Source organism: Schistocerca nitens, chromosome 3 (assembly GCF_023898315.1).
Source record: "Schistocerca nitens isolate TAMUIC-IGC-003100 chromosome 3, iqSchNite1.1, whole genome shotgun sequence".
Classification (NCBI taxonomy): Eukaryota; Metazoa; Arthropoda; class Insecta; order Orthoptera; family Acrididae; genus Schistocerca; species Schistocerca nitens.
In genome coordinates this window covers 306,282,789-306,300,204 of record NC_064616.1, presented here as the reverse complement: position 1 = coordinate 306,300,204, position 17,416 = coordinate 306,282,789, and the positions used below count along the sequence as shown (strand labels likewise).

At 38.8% G+C, this 17,416-nt stretch overlaps 1 protein-coding gene across 2 annotated transcripts in view; it reads left to right on the top strand.

The window, feature by feature from the left end:
- Positions 1 to 241: 241 nt before the first annotated feature.
- The window catches only part of LOC126249578 (Krueppel-like factor 2), a 33,041-nt gene continuing 15,866 nt past the window's right edge, over positions 242 to 17,416 (top strand). The window contains exons 1-2 of one of the 2 annotated variants that reach the window (XM_049951242.1): positions 242 to 376; positions 10,829 to 10,942. In XM_049951242.1, the coding sequence (XP_049807199.1) occupies positions 359 to 376; positions 10,829 to 10,942 (132 nt within the window). In that variant the 5' untranslated portion in view covers positions 242 to 358. The remainder of the gene's footprint in view (positions 377 to 10,828; positions 10,943 to 17,416) is intronic. The other variant, XM_049951243.1, reaches the window with a different exon arrangement.

Sequence of the window (17,416 nt, the reverse complement as noted above, 5' to 3'; positions counted from 1 at the left end):
ACGGGCGCACGTGCTGAACGGAGGGGAGCCGACGAATGCAGCGCAGCGGCATAAGGTTCGCGCTCAGCTGATAGAGGAATGTCAGGCGGGCACCCCTCTCCTGGCCGACCCGCCTGCCGCTCATTGGCTGCCGGCGCGCGGCGTCTCCGTCCCATTGGTCGCTGCTGACGTCACAAGCCTGCGCAGGAGAACAAGACGGGCTGGCTGTGCTTTCCGAAGTGATTTTCAAAACTAGTCCAATAAGAACAGGTGTTATTGTTCCCGCGGAGGCACTCTAAGCGTGACGCCTGGCGCCGGGAGACGGAGGCGTGCATGTGGGCTGCCGTTGCCATTGCCGGAGTGACACCAACCCGATGGGATGGCTGATTTCCAAGAGGTAAGTGCTCTTCCGTGCGTGTGACTTGCCGGACGGAACCTCCTTGTCGTTTCCACCGCAGCTTTTAGTGTTGTTCCGCTGTCACGTGAAATCGCACGCTCTGCACGGAGGTATTTTTTAGCTTCTTTCGGTGTAGAACATTTGAAAACGTGTAACTTCTGCCAGTAGGTCGGTGATACTACGGAGTATGTACAGTGCTCTCCCACTCAGGAGAAAACTAACGCTAGGTCCTCGAGTGGTGTGAGATGTACTGCGTACATTTTCTCAATAAGCAGTATTCGTTAGACTAGTATTACAGACAGCGGAATAAGGCCTTAACTCGTTTTACTGTTCTCCATTCTACGTTTGTAGTGTTTGATATCTGAGTACCTGTCGTGTAGTTCTGTGTACCACTTATTTTATTCTTGCCGAATTATTTTCTCGTTTAAGCATTGTTGCTAATGAGCAGCGTGTAAAGTCACGTTCCAAATGAAGGTGTAAAAGTTGTGTGCCAGGTTAGAAGCAAAGAAGCTAAGTACAGCATTATTAACACATGTTCCTGCAAACTACGGCTCTTGCTACCGCCAGGAATGATAATACAACCGATAAATGAAAGGAAGAAAATATAAACATTCATTGCAAGTCGAAAATTACGGCCGCGTTGTTCCCGAGTGCCAGCTCATAAAACGGGGGCCGTATCGGGGCTTGCAGTCCGGGCGATTGAATTCCAACACAGCCAATAAAATGTGTGGCGCGACAGCGTTGCAGTGCTTGTACCCGCACCGTGGAAAGCGTGCTATTAATATAGATGTCGGCGCAGCATGCGGCTTCCTGCCGGTGTCCCTCAAGCCATGTTCTCCAGCCTTATAAAATGATCGTTCCTCGATTCATGCCGTCTACTAAAAGTTACCGCAGACAATGCGAGTGCTACATAAATTATCAACTGCAGCACGATGAAGTACGAGCAATCTAACACGAGTACCACAGTCCAGACTTTTCAATAACCAGTTCTACAGGCAGCGGAACGAAAGTGCGGCTGATACTAACGACAGCTGGTTTAGATAGTTGTGAGTTCTCCTGTTGCAAAATATGTCAATCACTGCGCGCTCAAAATATGAAATTGGTCTCCTTAACTGCTATTGTTCCCACAAGAGGTTTCGTTTAAAAAAAAAAAAATGTATCTCGGACGTGATATGTCACGCTTAAAGGATGAATATGCCGAAGATCAGTGAACGCCTCTTTCGGCATAAGGGGTCCGTCATCTGTAAATACTTTTAATTTGATTAATCTCTGTCCTCTGAACTGCTGCTGAGCATGTTGTGGAATCTACAAGATCAGTATTCTAAAAAGACAGTTTTCTTCGTTGTGTCTAGAGTACTGTGCAGAGATTCCGATAGTAGTTACTCATCCGCAGGCGGAACCCGTTTCAATAAAAATTAAGCCAATCACGATTTTCTCATTTTTCTGCTGTGAAATACTTATGACTACAAAAATAAGATATGTCAATGCACTGAAACCTGGAAAATTTAAAATATGCCTTCGTAACAAATTGAAGGGGACTTCTTATATCGAAAAAGCGAAGACAGATGATGTGTTTCAGAGTGGACGATACGATTTATGTAAGTAAAAGACAATTTTGGGACCTCTACTAGTGTTCTGGGCAGCTCAATGATAGTAAAAGCATTTAGAGCCCGCAAAACGTGCTCCGTCATTTACATATTATTGCAGTTGACTCGATGATAGGAAGAAACGCTTCGGGAACATTGTTGACATCAGATAATGTGTGGGGATATAAGTGTGGCACGCATTTATGGCACAGGACGACACAATGTCAGTCCGCTGTAAGTGTTTGAGCATGTGTTCAATCTGCACTTTCCTATGTTGTATTTTATCACCGGAGGAGTATTAGCAGCAGCCGGCCCTACTGCCTGGTGCAAGTTGTCTTATGAACGATTGTCCCCCAATGATAATCCGGCCCGGTATGCAAATCATATTACTGGACCAACAGTATAATACACCGTATAACGGTCGAGCTTCTTAAAATTTTAGTGCCAGTAATTATTGAGTAACAAAATCAATCATCACCTCTTATTTACATTCTGTGACTTAGCATACCTGTAAAGCTGCACCAGCTACAATAACTTACGCAATTTACAAGCTCGTAAGAATGTCAGGCAAATTTTGTTAAGCGATTCATCAGAGCTCACGTACCCTCAGCCATACGCCGAGGGTATAAAAGAATCGTGAAGTTTACGGCGACCTAAAGTAAATACAGCTTTATTTATTACACAAAATATTTTGATCGTTTTGGGACCTAGCCGGTGTCTGACAGTCTATAGCAAGTCAGTTATTTAATTTGAGGGACGATTGAAATTTAAGCACGTTGCTTACCTTATCATAGTTTTGTTTGTTGTTGGTGAGGCCCCAAAATTAACCCTTATGATTGTGATGGACGATCCTGAATACTGAAAAACTATGGATCCCTACGTCACGTCGTGAAGGAATGCAATGATTGCATACATGTATGCAGTAGTTCCGCGCCAGCGACCTGATATACATACAAGACACTGACCGTGAGATGGTGCTAGTTTGGCAGCACGCGATGGAGTGAATTAACGATTTTGTTTCTTTTAAGCTAATTTTATTTCATAATGGAAACTAACATGAAGAATAATACTAAATTAGGTAGCAACCACTGCATTTTTTTACTGCTAAAAACGGTAATTTTTACACATTGCATAATAACGTGACACTAAGAGTTGTGTCCCTTCGAAGTGAAGTAAGACGCAATAATATTTTGAGAACAGATTTTACATTTCAGGAATTTTATTTTTTAAATGATAGACAAATTCCTCTGTTTACAGTTTTTTTTATTACATAATACGTTTCTTTCGTAATAATCTCCTTCGTCACTTGAGATATTAGCTTCATGTATCAGTCAATGATTACATTTGAAAGCAATGATACACTTTGCTCTCGTAGACTAGAGGATCACCAGACAATCCTTTCAGCCAAAGTTTTGTTTATGGTCTTTAGTGAGAAATTTTAACTATGAACACGAATATAAAATTTGACAGTTTGTTTTGTAGATGGTATTAAACGAACAAGCAAACATGAATAAATATTGCTGCGAATTATGTTTGTTCACTATGATGCGGGGTGAAGTTCTGAGAGAATATTAGGAGTCTGTCACTTAATTGGGGGCAATAAATGTGGACAGTGACGTGGTGTTTCTGTGACGCATTGAATTTAAGGAATTCTTGTGTTTCTCTAGCTCTCTCTCTCTCTTTCTCTCTCATTTGCACTGCGTCATAAATGTTCCATTAGATACACCTATTTTTGTAGCCAGATATGTCACATAATGTTGCAACTTCTGTTTCGTAGTGATTAATTATTCACGATATAGTTAACTATTGCGATCCATGTAATGACCGGTATGGAAGTATGAAATACTTCGCCCTTGCCGAGAGCAATTTATCACGGCTGTATTGTCAGTGCGTTGTGCTGCAGAGGCGATCAGAAGACCAGATAACACGTCCCCCGTGGCGCGTTACGTGTGAAATGATTAGAGTCGCAGCACAGTTTTAACTGAGTGGCATTTATGCTTATGGTAACTACCTCATACTACTTTTTTCTTTAGTTGTAGTGTCCGAAGTTCACGATGTAAGCTGACGAAAACACTGACGCCGTGACCAATAGATTTACTCTGTACATTCGAAACTGTTATTTAGAAATGCGTTACTCAGACGGATCTCTCAAACTAATCAGAGAGGTTGGATGATGTTTGTGTCACCAGTATGATAACAAGATGTAGAGTTTACTACTTGTATTTCCTTGCACACACGTAATTTACAAATGTTCAGAACAACATTTCCGGCAAGAAAAGTCTTTAAAGGAGAGACAAACAAGGAACTTCTTTGAAAAATTACTTTTAGAAAAAAATGACATAAAGAATAAACTAACTTTCATGTTTTCCGCCAAGAACTCTGTAGCAAGTGACCGTATCTTTGTGGTATCTGCTAGCACCTCTGTTTAATTCAACTTTATTCTCGAGTGTGTAATATGTGGTTGTCTCAGTAGTCTCATCATTGTCATCAGATATATTCGTCTTTCATGGTTGCATGTTCCTCTTCATCGTCAGTAAATTTCTTAAAAATTCAGACACCCATTTCTCTAGGTTTACACTGCTTGTCGAGTATAATTCCATGTGAACATCTTTTGAAACGTCGGACTGAACTTAGAGTCCAACTCTAGAATGAGTGATCGTCTCCATGATATGAACAGGAGAATCTTTGACTCACGTGTTGTGATCTTGGTAATGATTTTTTTCATTTTATATATGATGAAACATGACTTTCTCATACATTTGATTGCTGAATAAAACCCGCTTACGGGCAAAAGATACGTTTTTATTGATACACAATAAATTTCGTACCCTTTGGGTGAACGATAAGGTGCTTCGGACAATCCCTTTTAAACTAGGTTTTTGTTCTTGTCTGTACTGCGTAGAGCACCCTTACGGTGACTAGTCGTTATAGGTAAAATGACGTATGTATACGTTCAGTGTTGTGCGAGGAAGAAAGCTCATAACTTAAGCCACAAATATCCGCAGTACAGAAACGACAAAAAGACTAAAATCACTGTGTGCTATGATGAAACCAGGATCTGTAAATGGTCTCACAGAATTTGAAACGTATTTTGCAATAACAAAAAATATTTTATATAATTTTATATAAGTTCACCGCCAACATCGCTTTTTGTGAACCTTTTATTCCACCACGCATAATTATACATGTTTGCCGTTCATAAGAGAAAGTGCAATTAAAATATTTGTTATGAAACTTAATAAAATTCTAGTACGAATAAATATAAACGTGAAGTGAACGTCGCCATTATGGAGACGCAAGTATCATTCTCGGCTGAAAGAGTTATCATAAGTTCAAATGGATATACTGGGAAACAGTGTACACGGCGAAGTTGAGCATATGATGTTTCCGCGACGAAAAACGTATCAAAGAATAGAAGCTTTGTGCGCAGGACACGGTGAATGTCTAGAATTCATCGAAGCTCATCTGAAAAAACAGGCACTCTACTGTCTATGGATGCAATGACATAATTTTACACATTTTGAAAGAAGAAAATTGGGTTGCTATTTATGTCAACAGTTGTATCGGTTTTAATTACTTTCTAGTAATCGAAGAAAATGCATGACAATACGAACTTCTTCGAAAAGGAGTATTTCATTTTAATTACTTATTCACTTTTAAAACAGTTATTTACTTGTTTCAAATAATAGCTCATGTTTATTACAAACTCAGGTATACCATAAGCAGCTCTTCCTATTTTCATAATTCTATGAATCAGCCGAAGTGCATATAATGTTGCAAGACATAAAATTATTTTTACTTTGCAACAATGATGATTCTCATCTACAGAATTACACATTCAGTTATAATTATTTATTCTGCCATAGTTGATTGGTATAATACCCCGTCATACTCAGTCCTGTTCAGCTGCTGTTGCAGAAGTTAATGTCAGGAATATCGTTGCACTAAAGAAGGTCCTTGTAATGTCGCTGCAATCGAGTCAACCATCTCATGGCTAGCATCTATACTTCTCACAACAATTTTGTCGGGCATGGACGCTGACGTTAACAATAAAAAGTTTTTGAAAGTCAGATTTTTCTCGATTTACACAATCTTACGGCAAAGTCTAAAAGAGGGCTCTATTGTCCACGTGTTTCCCGAAAAAGAGATCCGTGTATGAAACAGATTGCTACATTGAATGTTATAGTAACAAATGTATTCTTTAAGCAACAAAAGCACACTTACTGCTCTGAAAAAAGGGGCGAAGACTAGGAAGAATAGAGTTATTGAACCTCTGACATAATTTAAAAACGAAAAAAGGAGAGAATACTGTAACATGACAAAGTCGCTGGGGACTCGCTCCCTTTTAAATCAATGAAGCACTGATAACTCTCTTCATGTAAAACTAATTTCTTGGCAGTATATTCTCCCCACCTTGCTTTATTAATAGTTTAGATAATAACAAAAATGACAGATTTATCATAATAAAAAACCGTAACGACGGGAAGCAGTGACGGAAATATTGCTTAGAGTGTTCAATATCAATTTTGATAAATTTTTCTGGTTTGAAAAAATGTCTGTAAGTCGAGATAATTAAGCTTCCAGTTGCTGGCATTAGAAAAATCAAAGCCCAAATTTTTTATTTTCATAAAATTCAGGTTGGTCAACTGCGCCACTCGCGTAGTATTTCATTTTCATGGCTCGGATTGGTATTCACCTTTAAAGACATCTCTATAAAAAGCAGGCACAGTATTTCGCAGTTACGTTGTACACTGAAATTTATATTAGCTCTACGCAACCTGCACTGACCGAGCGAGGTGGCGCAGTGGTTAGACACTGGACTCGCATTCGGGAGGACGACGGTTCAATCCCACGTCCGGCCATCCTGATTTAGGTTTTCCGTGATTTCCCTAAATCACTCCAGGCAAATGCTGGGATGGTTCCTCTGAAAGGGCACGGCCGACTTCCTTCCCCATCCTTCCCTAATCCGATGAGACCGATGACCACGCTGTCTGGTCTCCTTCCCCAAACCAACCAACCAACCAACCTGCACTGATATTTATCGCCACAGCAATCAACGGCTGAATGTGGAATAAGTACGCGTGCCTCCATATTTATTAATTGGTATTACCAGGAAACTATTAGTGGAGTAGAGTTCAGGAAATCGAATCAGACATTTGTGGCTACCAATAATAAAATTTTGGAAACAATAAACTGTGAATGACAGCGTCTACTGCAAAAGGTCCTTCTAGTATGTATCGAACATAAATGGGATTGCACGACTTGGAAAGTGTAGTAGCCGATTATCTACAACTTAAATCGTTCGATTAGAATAAATTACATTACATTTAATTACAATTCTGTGTCATCAACTGTCGTCTTGCTGATAGCAGCAATGTCTCCCAGATGTTACAATAAAAACATTTCCTTCGCTTTGCGTCCACAACCACGCACGGATTATAAGCCCACATGAGACCAGTCTCAGGCGGCAAAGGTTTTCATTGACTCCGAATGCAGACAAGTAATTACAAATATATGTGGTTTCTGTCACAGTAATGTTCAGCTTTCTACAACAGAACTACGTTGTACTGCACAAAACTGTAATATACAAGGAGACTCCATAAAGTTAGGTACACATTATCATGCCATGCCAAGCAGCTTTAATTCAGCGGTGCACTATACTTCAAAGTGACACATATACGTGACACTATTTTTCAACATAGTAACCCAGTTTCTATAAACAACGGTCCGAAAGTCCTACTAATCGTTCAGATCCTCGACGAGAGTAATCCGCTTCTTGATCACGAAACCATTCGAGAACCGCAGTATGAACGTCCCCATCGTTGGAAACTCTCCTTCCCTCAGATATTCTTTCAGTTTGCCGAAAAAATGGAAATCGCATGGTGCAAGACTTGGACTGTATGGTGGATCAACATCGCCTTCTTGTGTGCGACTTTGGTCAAATTGTTGGCGCAACTTCACGGCTGCACTCGACATTGCATTTGGTCCATATATCGTCAGAAGTTTTCTGTGGATCTTAAATTTAGACTTTTTGTCCACAAGAGTCGTATAGTCCCGCTTACTTCAACTTCGGATTATGTTCCCAGTAGCCGCGCCGTTTCACTCGCACGCTGTGATGTACCTGGTATCCGTACCGCAACAAAACCGTCTCTGCAGGATACCGGAAACATGTACTCTCTTCTAATAATGCGCCACTCTTATTGCGTAATGCTCTTAGCGTGGGACGGCGTGTGTAACTTACTGACTGACGTCCGTACGTTCCTTCGTCAACCAAATTAGACTTGCACGCTGCAATAAGCAGTAAAACAGAGGATATCCAAATTGAGTTCAGGAAGCTGAAGCAGAGAATTTGGTGTACAGTCAGGAAAATTGCCAGAAAGTGAGATAGCCTTTTTGAAAGATGTAGCTAAATTCTCTCCTCCATTATTGGCAGAGAAATTTCATTTTCTGTAGTTCTTGCGTTTGATTTCGGAAGGACTCAGTTACACAGTATTACGAAAGTGAGGAACGTATCGAATTAGTCCCAAATAACTAATGTTACTTTGTACAATGTGACGTTTCATGGAACGAAACATACCACTGGCAACAGTCTCTTCTTCGTTAAGAAAGAGAGAGAGAGAGAGAGAGAGAGAGAGAGAGAGAGATAATGCAAATCAACCAAAAGGAAAAGAATTTACATACTATATTGATAACGATAACACAATAAAACGAGTTATCACATTTATCAGCTTAGAATTCCTACGTAATTGGAACTTGGAGTTCTGCTCGAAATGAAAATATTCGTAGCTCACAAATATCTGACGAATATACGGCAAAGAGTTTCGAGTAATCCCAGCTGATGTGCTCAGGTATCCTTCTGTACATTTATTACCTAAGTAGGTATGAGAGAAGTTGGATCAGAATCTCCAGTCCTCTGGCTCCGAGTCACAAATTTTGTTTCCAGACCAAGCTTACGAAATGGTTTCTGGTGTCATTAAGTGTGGGAAACTTTTTTTCAGCATATAAAAGGGTCAAGCACGCGAATTATAGCTAATCAATTTCAGAATAACTCAAGAGCTCCAAAGAATCCCAATTATATTTTAATAACTTACCGTCCTGCAGACTTTCAAGTACTTTTGAAGAAGCTACAACAAGATGACACTTTCCTGCCTTTTTAGACTGAAGCGAATTCGTTGCTATCCGTAATCAAATAATTGTAATACTTTTGATCGATGAAGTGTTGAATACTGTAATTTATTTCCGATGTGCTATTCTAGTAATAATACAAACAAATACCGAGCTGAAAATCTTATTTTCAGTGTAGTGAGAAATAATAATCTTGGTCCACGTTCGACAAATTATTGAAAGTAAGAAAATTATTTTAAGTAGCAACAGGTTTTTTTAATATTATTTACATTCATATAATTCGAAACAAATTGATACGTTAATTATCAAATATCATCATGTTGTGAAATGTCCCATTTTTAGTGAACTGTGTGTTTCGGTGAATTTTTATCAGAAGGCATAGACACGAAGTACATATATGGATTTAGTTACGTATCAAAACTCAACAGATAGACGTAACTCATCAGCGAAAGTTTCTATAATAAAGCTGCTATAGAATTTTCATCAAATCGAATGATGTTCTACTCGTTAACTGCTCCGTGTGCAGTAAATCCTACAGTTACATACGTTCATAATGTTCTTTGGTGGCATCCATGCAATATTTTTTATTTTCAAGATTTATTTTAATTAATTAAATAAAAATAAAGGTACTATTTAAGAATAACAGCACTACATATTAACTTTTTGTGTAGTGTTTCATGGCATTGGCTTGTGACATCTCGAATTAATCCCATTTTCTGTTCTGACACACACTTCAGATCTGTATAATCTTTATAACATGCAGTTTGTTCATCTATAGAAGAATAGAGGATTGTGTGTATGTGGGCGTGTGTGACATTGATTGATCGTGAAGGAGGACATAGATTTAGTGCCTCATTCACTTTTTAAAGTTCACGGCGTTTTTAGACGGTCATACCATCATAACAACGTGGATTGCAATCTGTTCACGTCGAGGAATTGACTTAACGTCAGATTGAGAGACATCAATTATACAAGAAGTTTGCATATAGTATTGCATTAGTGAGGACATGTTACTATTTATTAAAGCAAATGAAAAGTGTTTCACATAGCTCTGAACATGTGTGAGGCTGTACTTACTGCATAGATATATGTAAACTGCCTCGAAACCCAGCAGTAACGATAACATTTCTTCACTAGTGCAATACGTCGGGTACCCTTATTGTCACATTGCTATATGGCAAACAGGCAACACGTGTGTGAGCGACATGTATATACTATGATGTGAACAAAACTAACTCTACCTGTACCTGATGACAATGCTATACCGATCTAAACGCGTAATGGACTTTAAATAAAAATTGACAGAAGAAATAAATAGAAATATTTCCTTTGTGTTACCTGTTCAGTCGCTGCCCTGGAAAAAAAACCATTATGGACGAAGTATTATTTTTTTCAGTTATTCAGTTCATCATTAGTTTCGGCAGAAAGGGGTGTAATTTTTTTATATACAGTGGCTTTTATTGTGCTCACTGTTCCAGTTAAGGATACCTAAAGTGTACATGGCTGCCATTGGAAACTTAAAATCAGTTTGTAGGAAGAGTAATAACCGTCACTTTCACATATTAGGTTAGAAGTGATCATCCGGAAAAAGAGCTAGTAACTGGCAAAAGATTATTCCGTTTTCATTTTTGTTCGGTTCTCAAATGCTAAATTTAAGAAGTTCTCGGTAGGCGACGTTAATGCATATTGTCGTTTCACCGAGTAAATAATAATTTTGGCTGGTGTTTTTCTGCCGTAACAGAATATGAGAGCTGCAGAGACCTATCATCCTGGGTGCCCACCAGGCCTCTTCGGTGGATCACGATTGCATCCTGGGATCGAGGCGTCTTTGACGTCTTCCTATGATCAGTACGATGTAAGCTTCTTTTCTTACTTTTTCCTTGTGGTGAAGCTTATAGCATGGTTCCTTCTTACAAGGAAAATAGTATTTAATTCTTTAAAAACTTAGTTTCCGCGCCTAACCCTAAATTGCAAGTTAACTTTCTCAAGTCAGAAAACCATTCTCTGTTTTGCTTATTTGTTTTGTTTCGCATCTCTTCCGGGACTGGATGAAACTATCTGTGTTACCAGTTAAAAATTTGTTTCGAGACTATTTTGTGCACCCAAATTGCTACAGTCTGGAATCCATCTGGAAGAAAAGCCCTAAAATCAGAGATATTTCAAAATTCCCGCTTATTACTGCTTTTGTATGCATATCTTAAAGTAAAATCTCAGTCAGATGGTATGTAATAATAATTTTCTGTAATTTATTGTTTTTTTTTTTCATTAGACGTTATGTAACTAGAAAGGTCACTTAATAACATCTGCTAGTGCTGAGGTTTTGCTCCGTGTATTTTATCAAATGTGAAAAAATACGCGGTAGGCTCAGGGATTACACTGAGATTCCCCTTATACTGAAACCGATTTTCAAATACAAGTGGTACATTTTCACATCACTCACCAGGATAAATAATGTAGCATATTCGGTTGGTTAACTGGGTTTGCTCTTCAATGAATGTGCCTGCACATGTCCACTTTTTCTCAGCAACTTGAGAAGCTTAATTTCTAATAAAACTTCGAAATTTCGGCGATACACCACCGAATATAGAAATATAAGAATCAGGCTGCTAATGAAACTTTATTTCCCACAAACCCTTCGTAGTTTATGTGCATAAATCCCTCTTTATACTTCGAGGGATACTCGCAACTGGTTTAATGCTCGGAGTTACGGATGTAAATATATTCATTTCGCCTTAACGACCAATCAGCAGAACTATGGTAACAGTTGTTTTTATGACGAAATCCAGTAATAAATGATCGAATAACTATAAAAAGGAAGGTTCTGACAATCTATAAGATAGGCATGTCCGAAGAAGAAACTATACTCGCAGAAAAGGTGATGAATGTAAATGACATATAGCATACGTGGCCTGGAATTTTCGTAGCATTCCAGATACACACTGGGGCATTCGCCGTTTCGAATCATTATTGTTATCTTTCAAGTGTAATAGCTTAGTATGTGATTGTGATGAGTTTCCACGTTGTGTCGCTTTCTCTATTTGTTTTTGATTACGTCGACGAAAGGCAGAGAGGAAAACCGAGTGGCTGCACGTAGCACATTCTTTTCGAAAGGCGCCAAAGGGGCCGCTGAAATTAAAGTGCTCATCCAAATAGGGAATCATCATCAACATTGTTATTTTCCCTCAGTCCATGAGACAATGCGGAGAAGTTTAAAAATTAATGTAGGACTTGAACAGCGATCCTGAACTTTGCGCTGGAAGCTCAGCTTTCACCTTATTAGTGGCGTCAGCTACGAAACTAGATTAGTGGAAATACCTTACGAACTTCAGCTCGACTGTAATTTATAATATACAATATTATCCAAATAAATCAGTAAGAATTATATATGGGACACAGTACTGAAAACAACGCATTAAGTTTCAACTGAGGTGCAGGGACACCCGTGCTTTTATTCTATTTTACATGCCAACGTATAATACTCACACAGATTCGTAATAGATATACACTGCTATTTCTGGTACACAGTGCAATGTAGTGTAGAAATAGTCATTGGGGAAAAATATTCTTCTTATGGCAGACAATCTGCTTCGAACTGTAATAGAACTGGTTAGAGTATCTAGTACAAAGTACGTGAAATGATCTTCACCTTCATTGTAAAGGAGCACAAATAGCAAGGCAGAGAAGATTCAAAGAAGAGATGCATGCTTTGTCACGTGGTTTTTTGATCAAAGATTATAGAAACGTTCAAAATTTTTTAGTGGAATTCCATATACGGAACGGATAGAGCCTGACTCACAAAATTCTTCGTGTCCACATTCCTAAACGTGTCAAGTAACATATTACTTCTACCATCAACATCTCGTATAATTAGAACGACGGTATACTTAAAGAAATTCAAGATTACCTACGGAGTTGCCGATATATTTATTGCAGTGTAGCATACATGAGTGGCGTAGGATAAGGGTAAATTAACGAAGTAAATATATACTCTCTGCCAAACACCGTGTGGCAGCTAACCTAATACAGATATAGGAGTAGGCATTGTACAAAGCTTCGTTCAAATGGCCCTGAGCACTATGGGACTTAACTGCTGAGGTCATCAGTCCCCTAGAACTTAGAACTACTTAAACCTAACTAATCTAAGAACAAATATTATCATCTAACCGATGTTGTATCGTATCAAAGTTTTATATGCCTGTATATAGAATTAATATAATGGACTTCACATTCCTACTATGCGTTGGTTATTTTTCTGAATGTGATTTGATGTTCACGCAGAATCAAAGTTAAGTGAACACAGCTGACTCAATCTTTACTAAGGACAACGAAATGTGGCCACGTTAGCGGATGCGAAATCTTTTTGCTTAAATGTTAATCGTGAAACACCTGAAGTTGTTTTAGCAAGATCATTAGAGACTGAGGCAAAAGTAGGGGTGGGAATCACGAGTGGCCTTATCAAAGGAACCACCCTGCTATAAACCGAAATTCGTTTAGGTAACTTTCTTTATCGAATTCTTCTGTTTGTGAGTACTAAAATTTAGAAGCTGGTAACCAAGTAAGGACTCACCGAGTGAAGCATCGGCCCATAAATCGGCCCAGTTCTCGTCACTTCTTCGAGTAACTGGACTTCTCTGAAACGTGAACTAGAATGAAACTGCGATGCTCCTACCGCTTCAAACATAACTATTTATGAAATATGAGCAATTTCATTTAATTGTCACAAAAATGAAGGAGGAGTCAAATCGTATGCTTCAGTCCCATCTACGAATTAACGAGGAAGTTGCAACGTTGTGAAAGGATAATACTTCTTTATTCTCAAGCCTTCAAAAATGCTGACAGTGGGGTAGATTTCCAGAATTACTTGATGATTACGTAGAAACGAATTTTGATAGTGTAAACTTCATGTAAGTAAATATTATCGCCCTAATCTATTGTTAAACGACGAACTGAAACTGAAATAGCGATCGTATCAATATTTTTGGAAAACACGTCCATAGCTTTAAATTATCGCCTAGTAATTTAACAAATGATCAGCTCACTATTCACCTTTGTTATACCTTGTGCTTAATTTCACATATTATTTAGTGTTTCCAAATAAATTAGGTATCTTCATTGATCTACTCCAGCTAAACCCAATTGAAACTGTGAAAAATGAAAAAGTGAGAAAATGGCAGCGGAACGTCCTATGTCGGGTATGAATCATATTCAGTGAACTAGAGATTTGTGATGAACGTTATGTTAGTTGCAACAAAGAAACTGGAGATCAAATGAAGAATATCGAGCAAGTATAACATTCTGGAATTTCGTTTATATTTTCGGTACAATTCATAAAAAGGCCCTATATCAGGTTTGAGACACTTCTTTAAGTTTCATAGATTTTTTTAGCCCAAGCGTACATTTCATGAACAAATTTATAAGTAAGGAAAAAGGAGAGAAGTAATCGCCACGGTGTTGCGAATTTTTCATTTGTCATTGATTCAGGCTACACAAACTCTGCACAATCGTTTATTCGATATGGATGCCGCTTACAGTCATTCGATCTTACATGAAAACGGATGGAGGCTTCAGTTTGAGATAGAACTCGGTATGAACAATAATCTAGGCTCACCTGAACACAAGCAGCGCGTACCGCAGTTTAGTGCTACAGGATCGCTCCTGTGCACATTGTTCATAAATTCCTTAGGTCGTAATATCATCGGCTCTGTATAATGATCTGCATACCATACCGAGGGGTGACTTATTTTTAAGAACGACCGAGTTAGTTGACTCAGTGTAAGACGCTGAACTGGCATTTGTGAGATGGCAGTTCAAATCCCCATCCGGCCATCTAGATATAGATCTCCGGATGTTTTCCTTAATGTGTAAGGCAAACTCGAGAATTGTTCCTTTGAAAAGGATGAGTCGAATTCATTTACATCCTTCCCACAACTAAGTTTGCGCTCCGTCTCTAATGACCTCGTCGTCAACGGGACTTTAAATCCTGATCTTGCTTACATCTTTCGTACAACCTGTTACGCCTTTTTTATTAACGTGCGAAAAATCAGTCGTTTGTGTAGCGACTACCAGATATCTCTTAAACTAAGCAACTGCAATGTTACACGAATGAGTAAACGGCAGTTTTATAATAGCAACAGCTGTAAATACTAGATCGAATAATTCAATGGTATTTCGATCGTTAGAAGAAATAAAAGTGGCTTAACCGTATTCATACTGCTACCTGTAAGACTAAAGCCAGATTTTTGTGCGCCATCGACAAATAATCGTTTGCCTAGGATTCATGTATGAATGTATGAATGAAAGTAAAAATAGAACAAAGTTCATAGAAGAACTCCTGTCTAAGCAAGTCGTTGCATATCCCCTGCAGTTGATTTAAGTGGTATAATATCTCATCTCCCAGTTGTGGTTCTTTCTATTTTCGTTTCTCAGTCAGTTTATTACCTCTTCATTTTATGTGTTGTATCACATACCTCTTTGTCTTCCTTTCTTCCTTCCACTCTGGCTTTTATTGATACCAGGACCCACAGTCTCAATTTATTTGCCAGTAATTTATTCATATTATTCTATTTTTCACGAAGAAATTTCTGTTTTACCTGTTACTGTTTTCACTGCTGATACCATAATCATTTCGGAGTACTGGATTCCATACTAATATAAGACCTCTTATAAAACGTGTGTCACAATGAAAATACTGTAAAATATGAAGATTCCCTGTTAGATTTAAGAGAAGGTCTTACTCCCCCAATCTTCCAAGAATGGATAAATAATAACAAACAGAACCATGCATCTCTTCGTAGAATCCTTCTCTCCCTCTCTCTCTCTCTCTCTCTCTATCGCTTGCACTCTTCCGCTAGCCGTAATTTGCCAGACTCGTATAGAGGCGAACTATTTCAAGAGTTCTGTAAAAAATCTCCTTGTGGGTGAGGACACTTGCGACAAATATCCATTTTTTTTAAATTTATTGTGTTATCAATAATGAAGATAAACGATTTCAGATCATTTAGTCCACTTACGACTCGGTGGGCTGGTGTTTATCCCGAAGACTTGTTTGACGCAACTGTCAACCCTAGTTTACCTTGTGCAAGTCTCATCATCTTTGTGTAATTACTGCAACCAACATCTATTGAACTTGCTTAGTGTATTCACGACTGCCGGCCTCTGTGGTCGACAGGTTCTAGGGGCTTCAGTCCGGAACTACGTGGCTGCTACGGTTGCGGGTTCGAATCCTGCCACGGGCATGGTTGTTTATGATGTCCTTAGGTTAGTTAGGTTTAAGTAGTGCTAAGTCTAGGGCACTGATGACCTCAGATGTTAAGTCCCATAGTGCTTAGAGCCATTTGAACCATTTTTATTCACGACTTTATACCCTTATACAATTAGTACCCCCCACTCCCCACCCACCCATCGTACCATCTATTACAAAATTAACTATAGCTTGATACCTTAGTGAGAATTCTGTCTACCTGTCCCTACTCTTAGTCATGTTGTGCCAGTAAACATTTTTCTCCCCGATTCCATTCAGTATCTTTTCATTAGTTATCAGATTTATCCATGTAATATTCAGAAATTTTCTATAGCATCATATTTGAAAAATTTGTACTCTTTTCTTAACTGTTTATCGTGCACGTTTCACTTCCGTATGAGGCTACACTCTAGACAAATACCTCTAGAAATGATTTTCTCACATTTAAACTTATATTCAACTTTAACATGTAGCTCTTTCTTGCTGTTGGCAGTTTACATGTTATATCCTCGCGATTTCTGACGTCATCAGGTACTTCGCCGCCTTGTCTACTACTTTCAGCTTCTCATTTTCTAATGTACCGGGTGGTCAAAAAGTCAGTATAAATTTGAAAACTGAATAAATCACGGAATAATGTAGATAGAGAGGTACAAATTGACACACATGCTCGGAATGACATGGGGTTTTATTAGAACCAAAAAAAAATACAAACGTTCAAAAAATGTCCGACAGGTGGCGCTTCATCTGATCAGAATAGCAATAATTGGCATAACAAAGTAAGACAAAGCAAAGATGATGTTCTTTACAGGAAATGCTCAATATGTCCACCATCATTCCTCAACAATAGCTGTAGTCGAGGAATAATGTTGTGAACAGCACTTTAAAGCATGTCCCGAGTTATGGTGAGGCATTGGCGTCGGATGTTGTCTTTCAGCATCCCTAGAGATGTCGGTCGATCACGATACACTTGCGACTTCAAGTAACCCCAAAGCCAATAATAGCACCGACTGGGAGGCCAAGCATGACGAAAGTGGCGGCTGAGCACACCATCATCACCAAACGAAGCGCGCAAGAGACCTTTCACGCGTC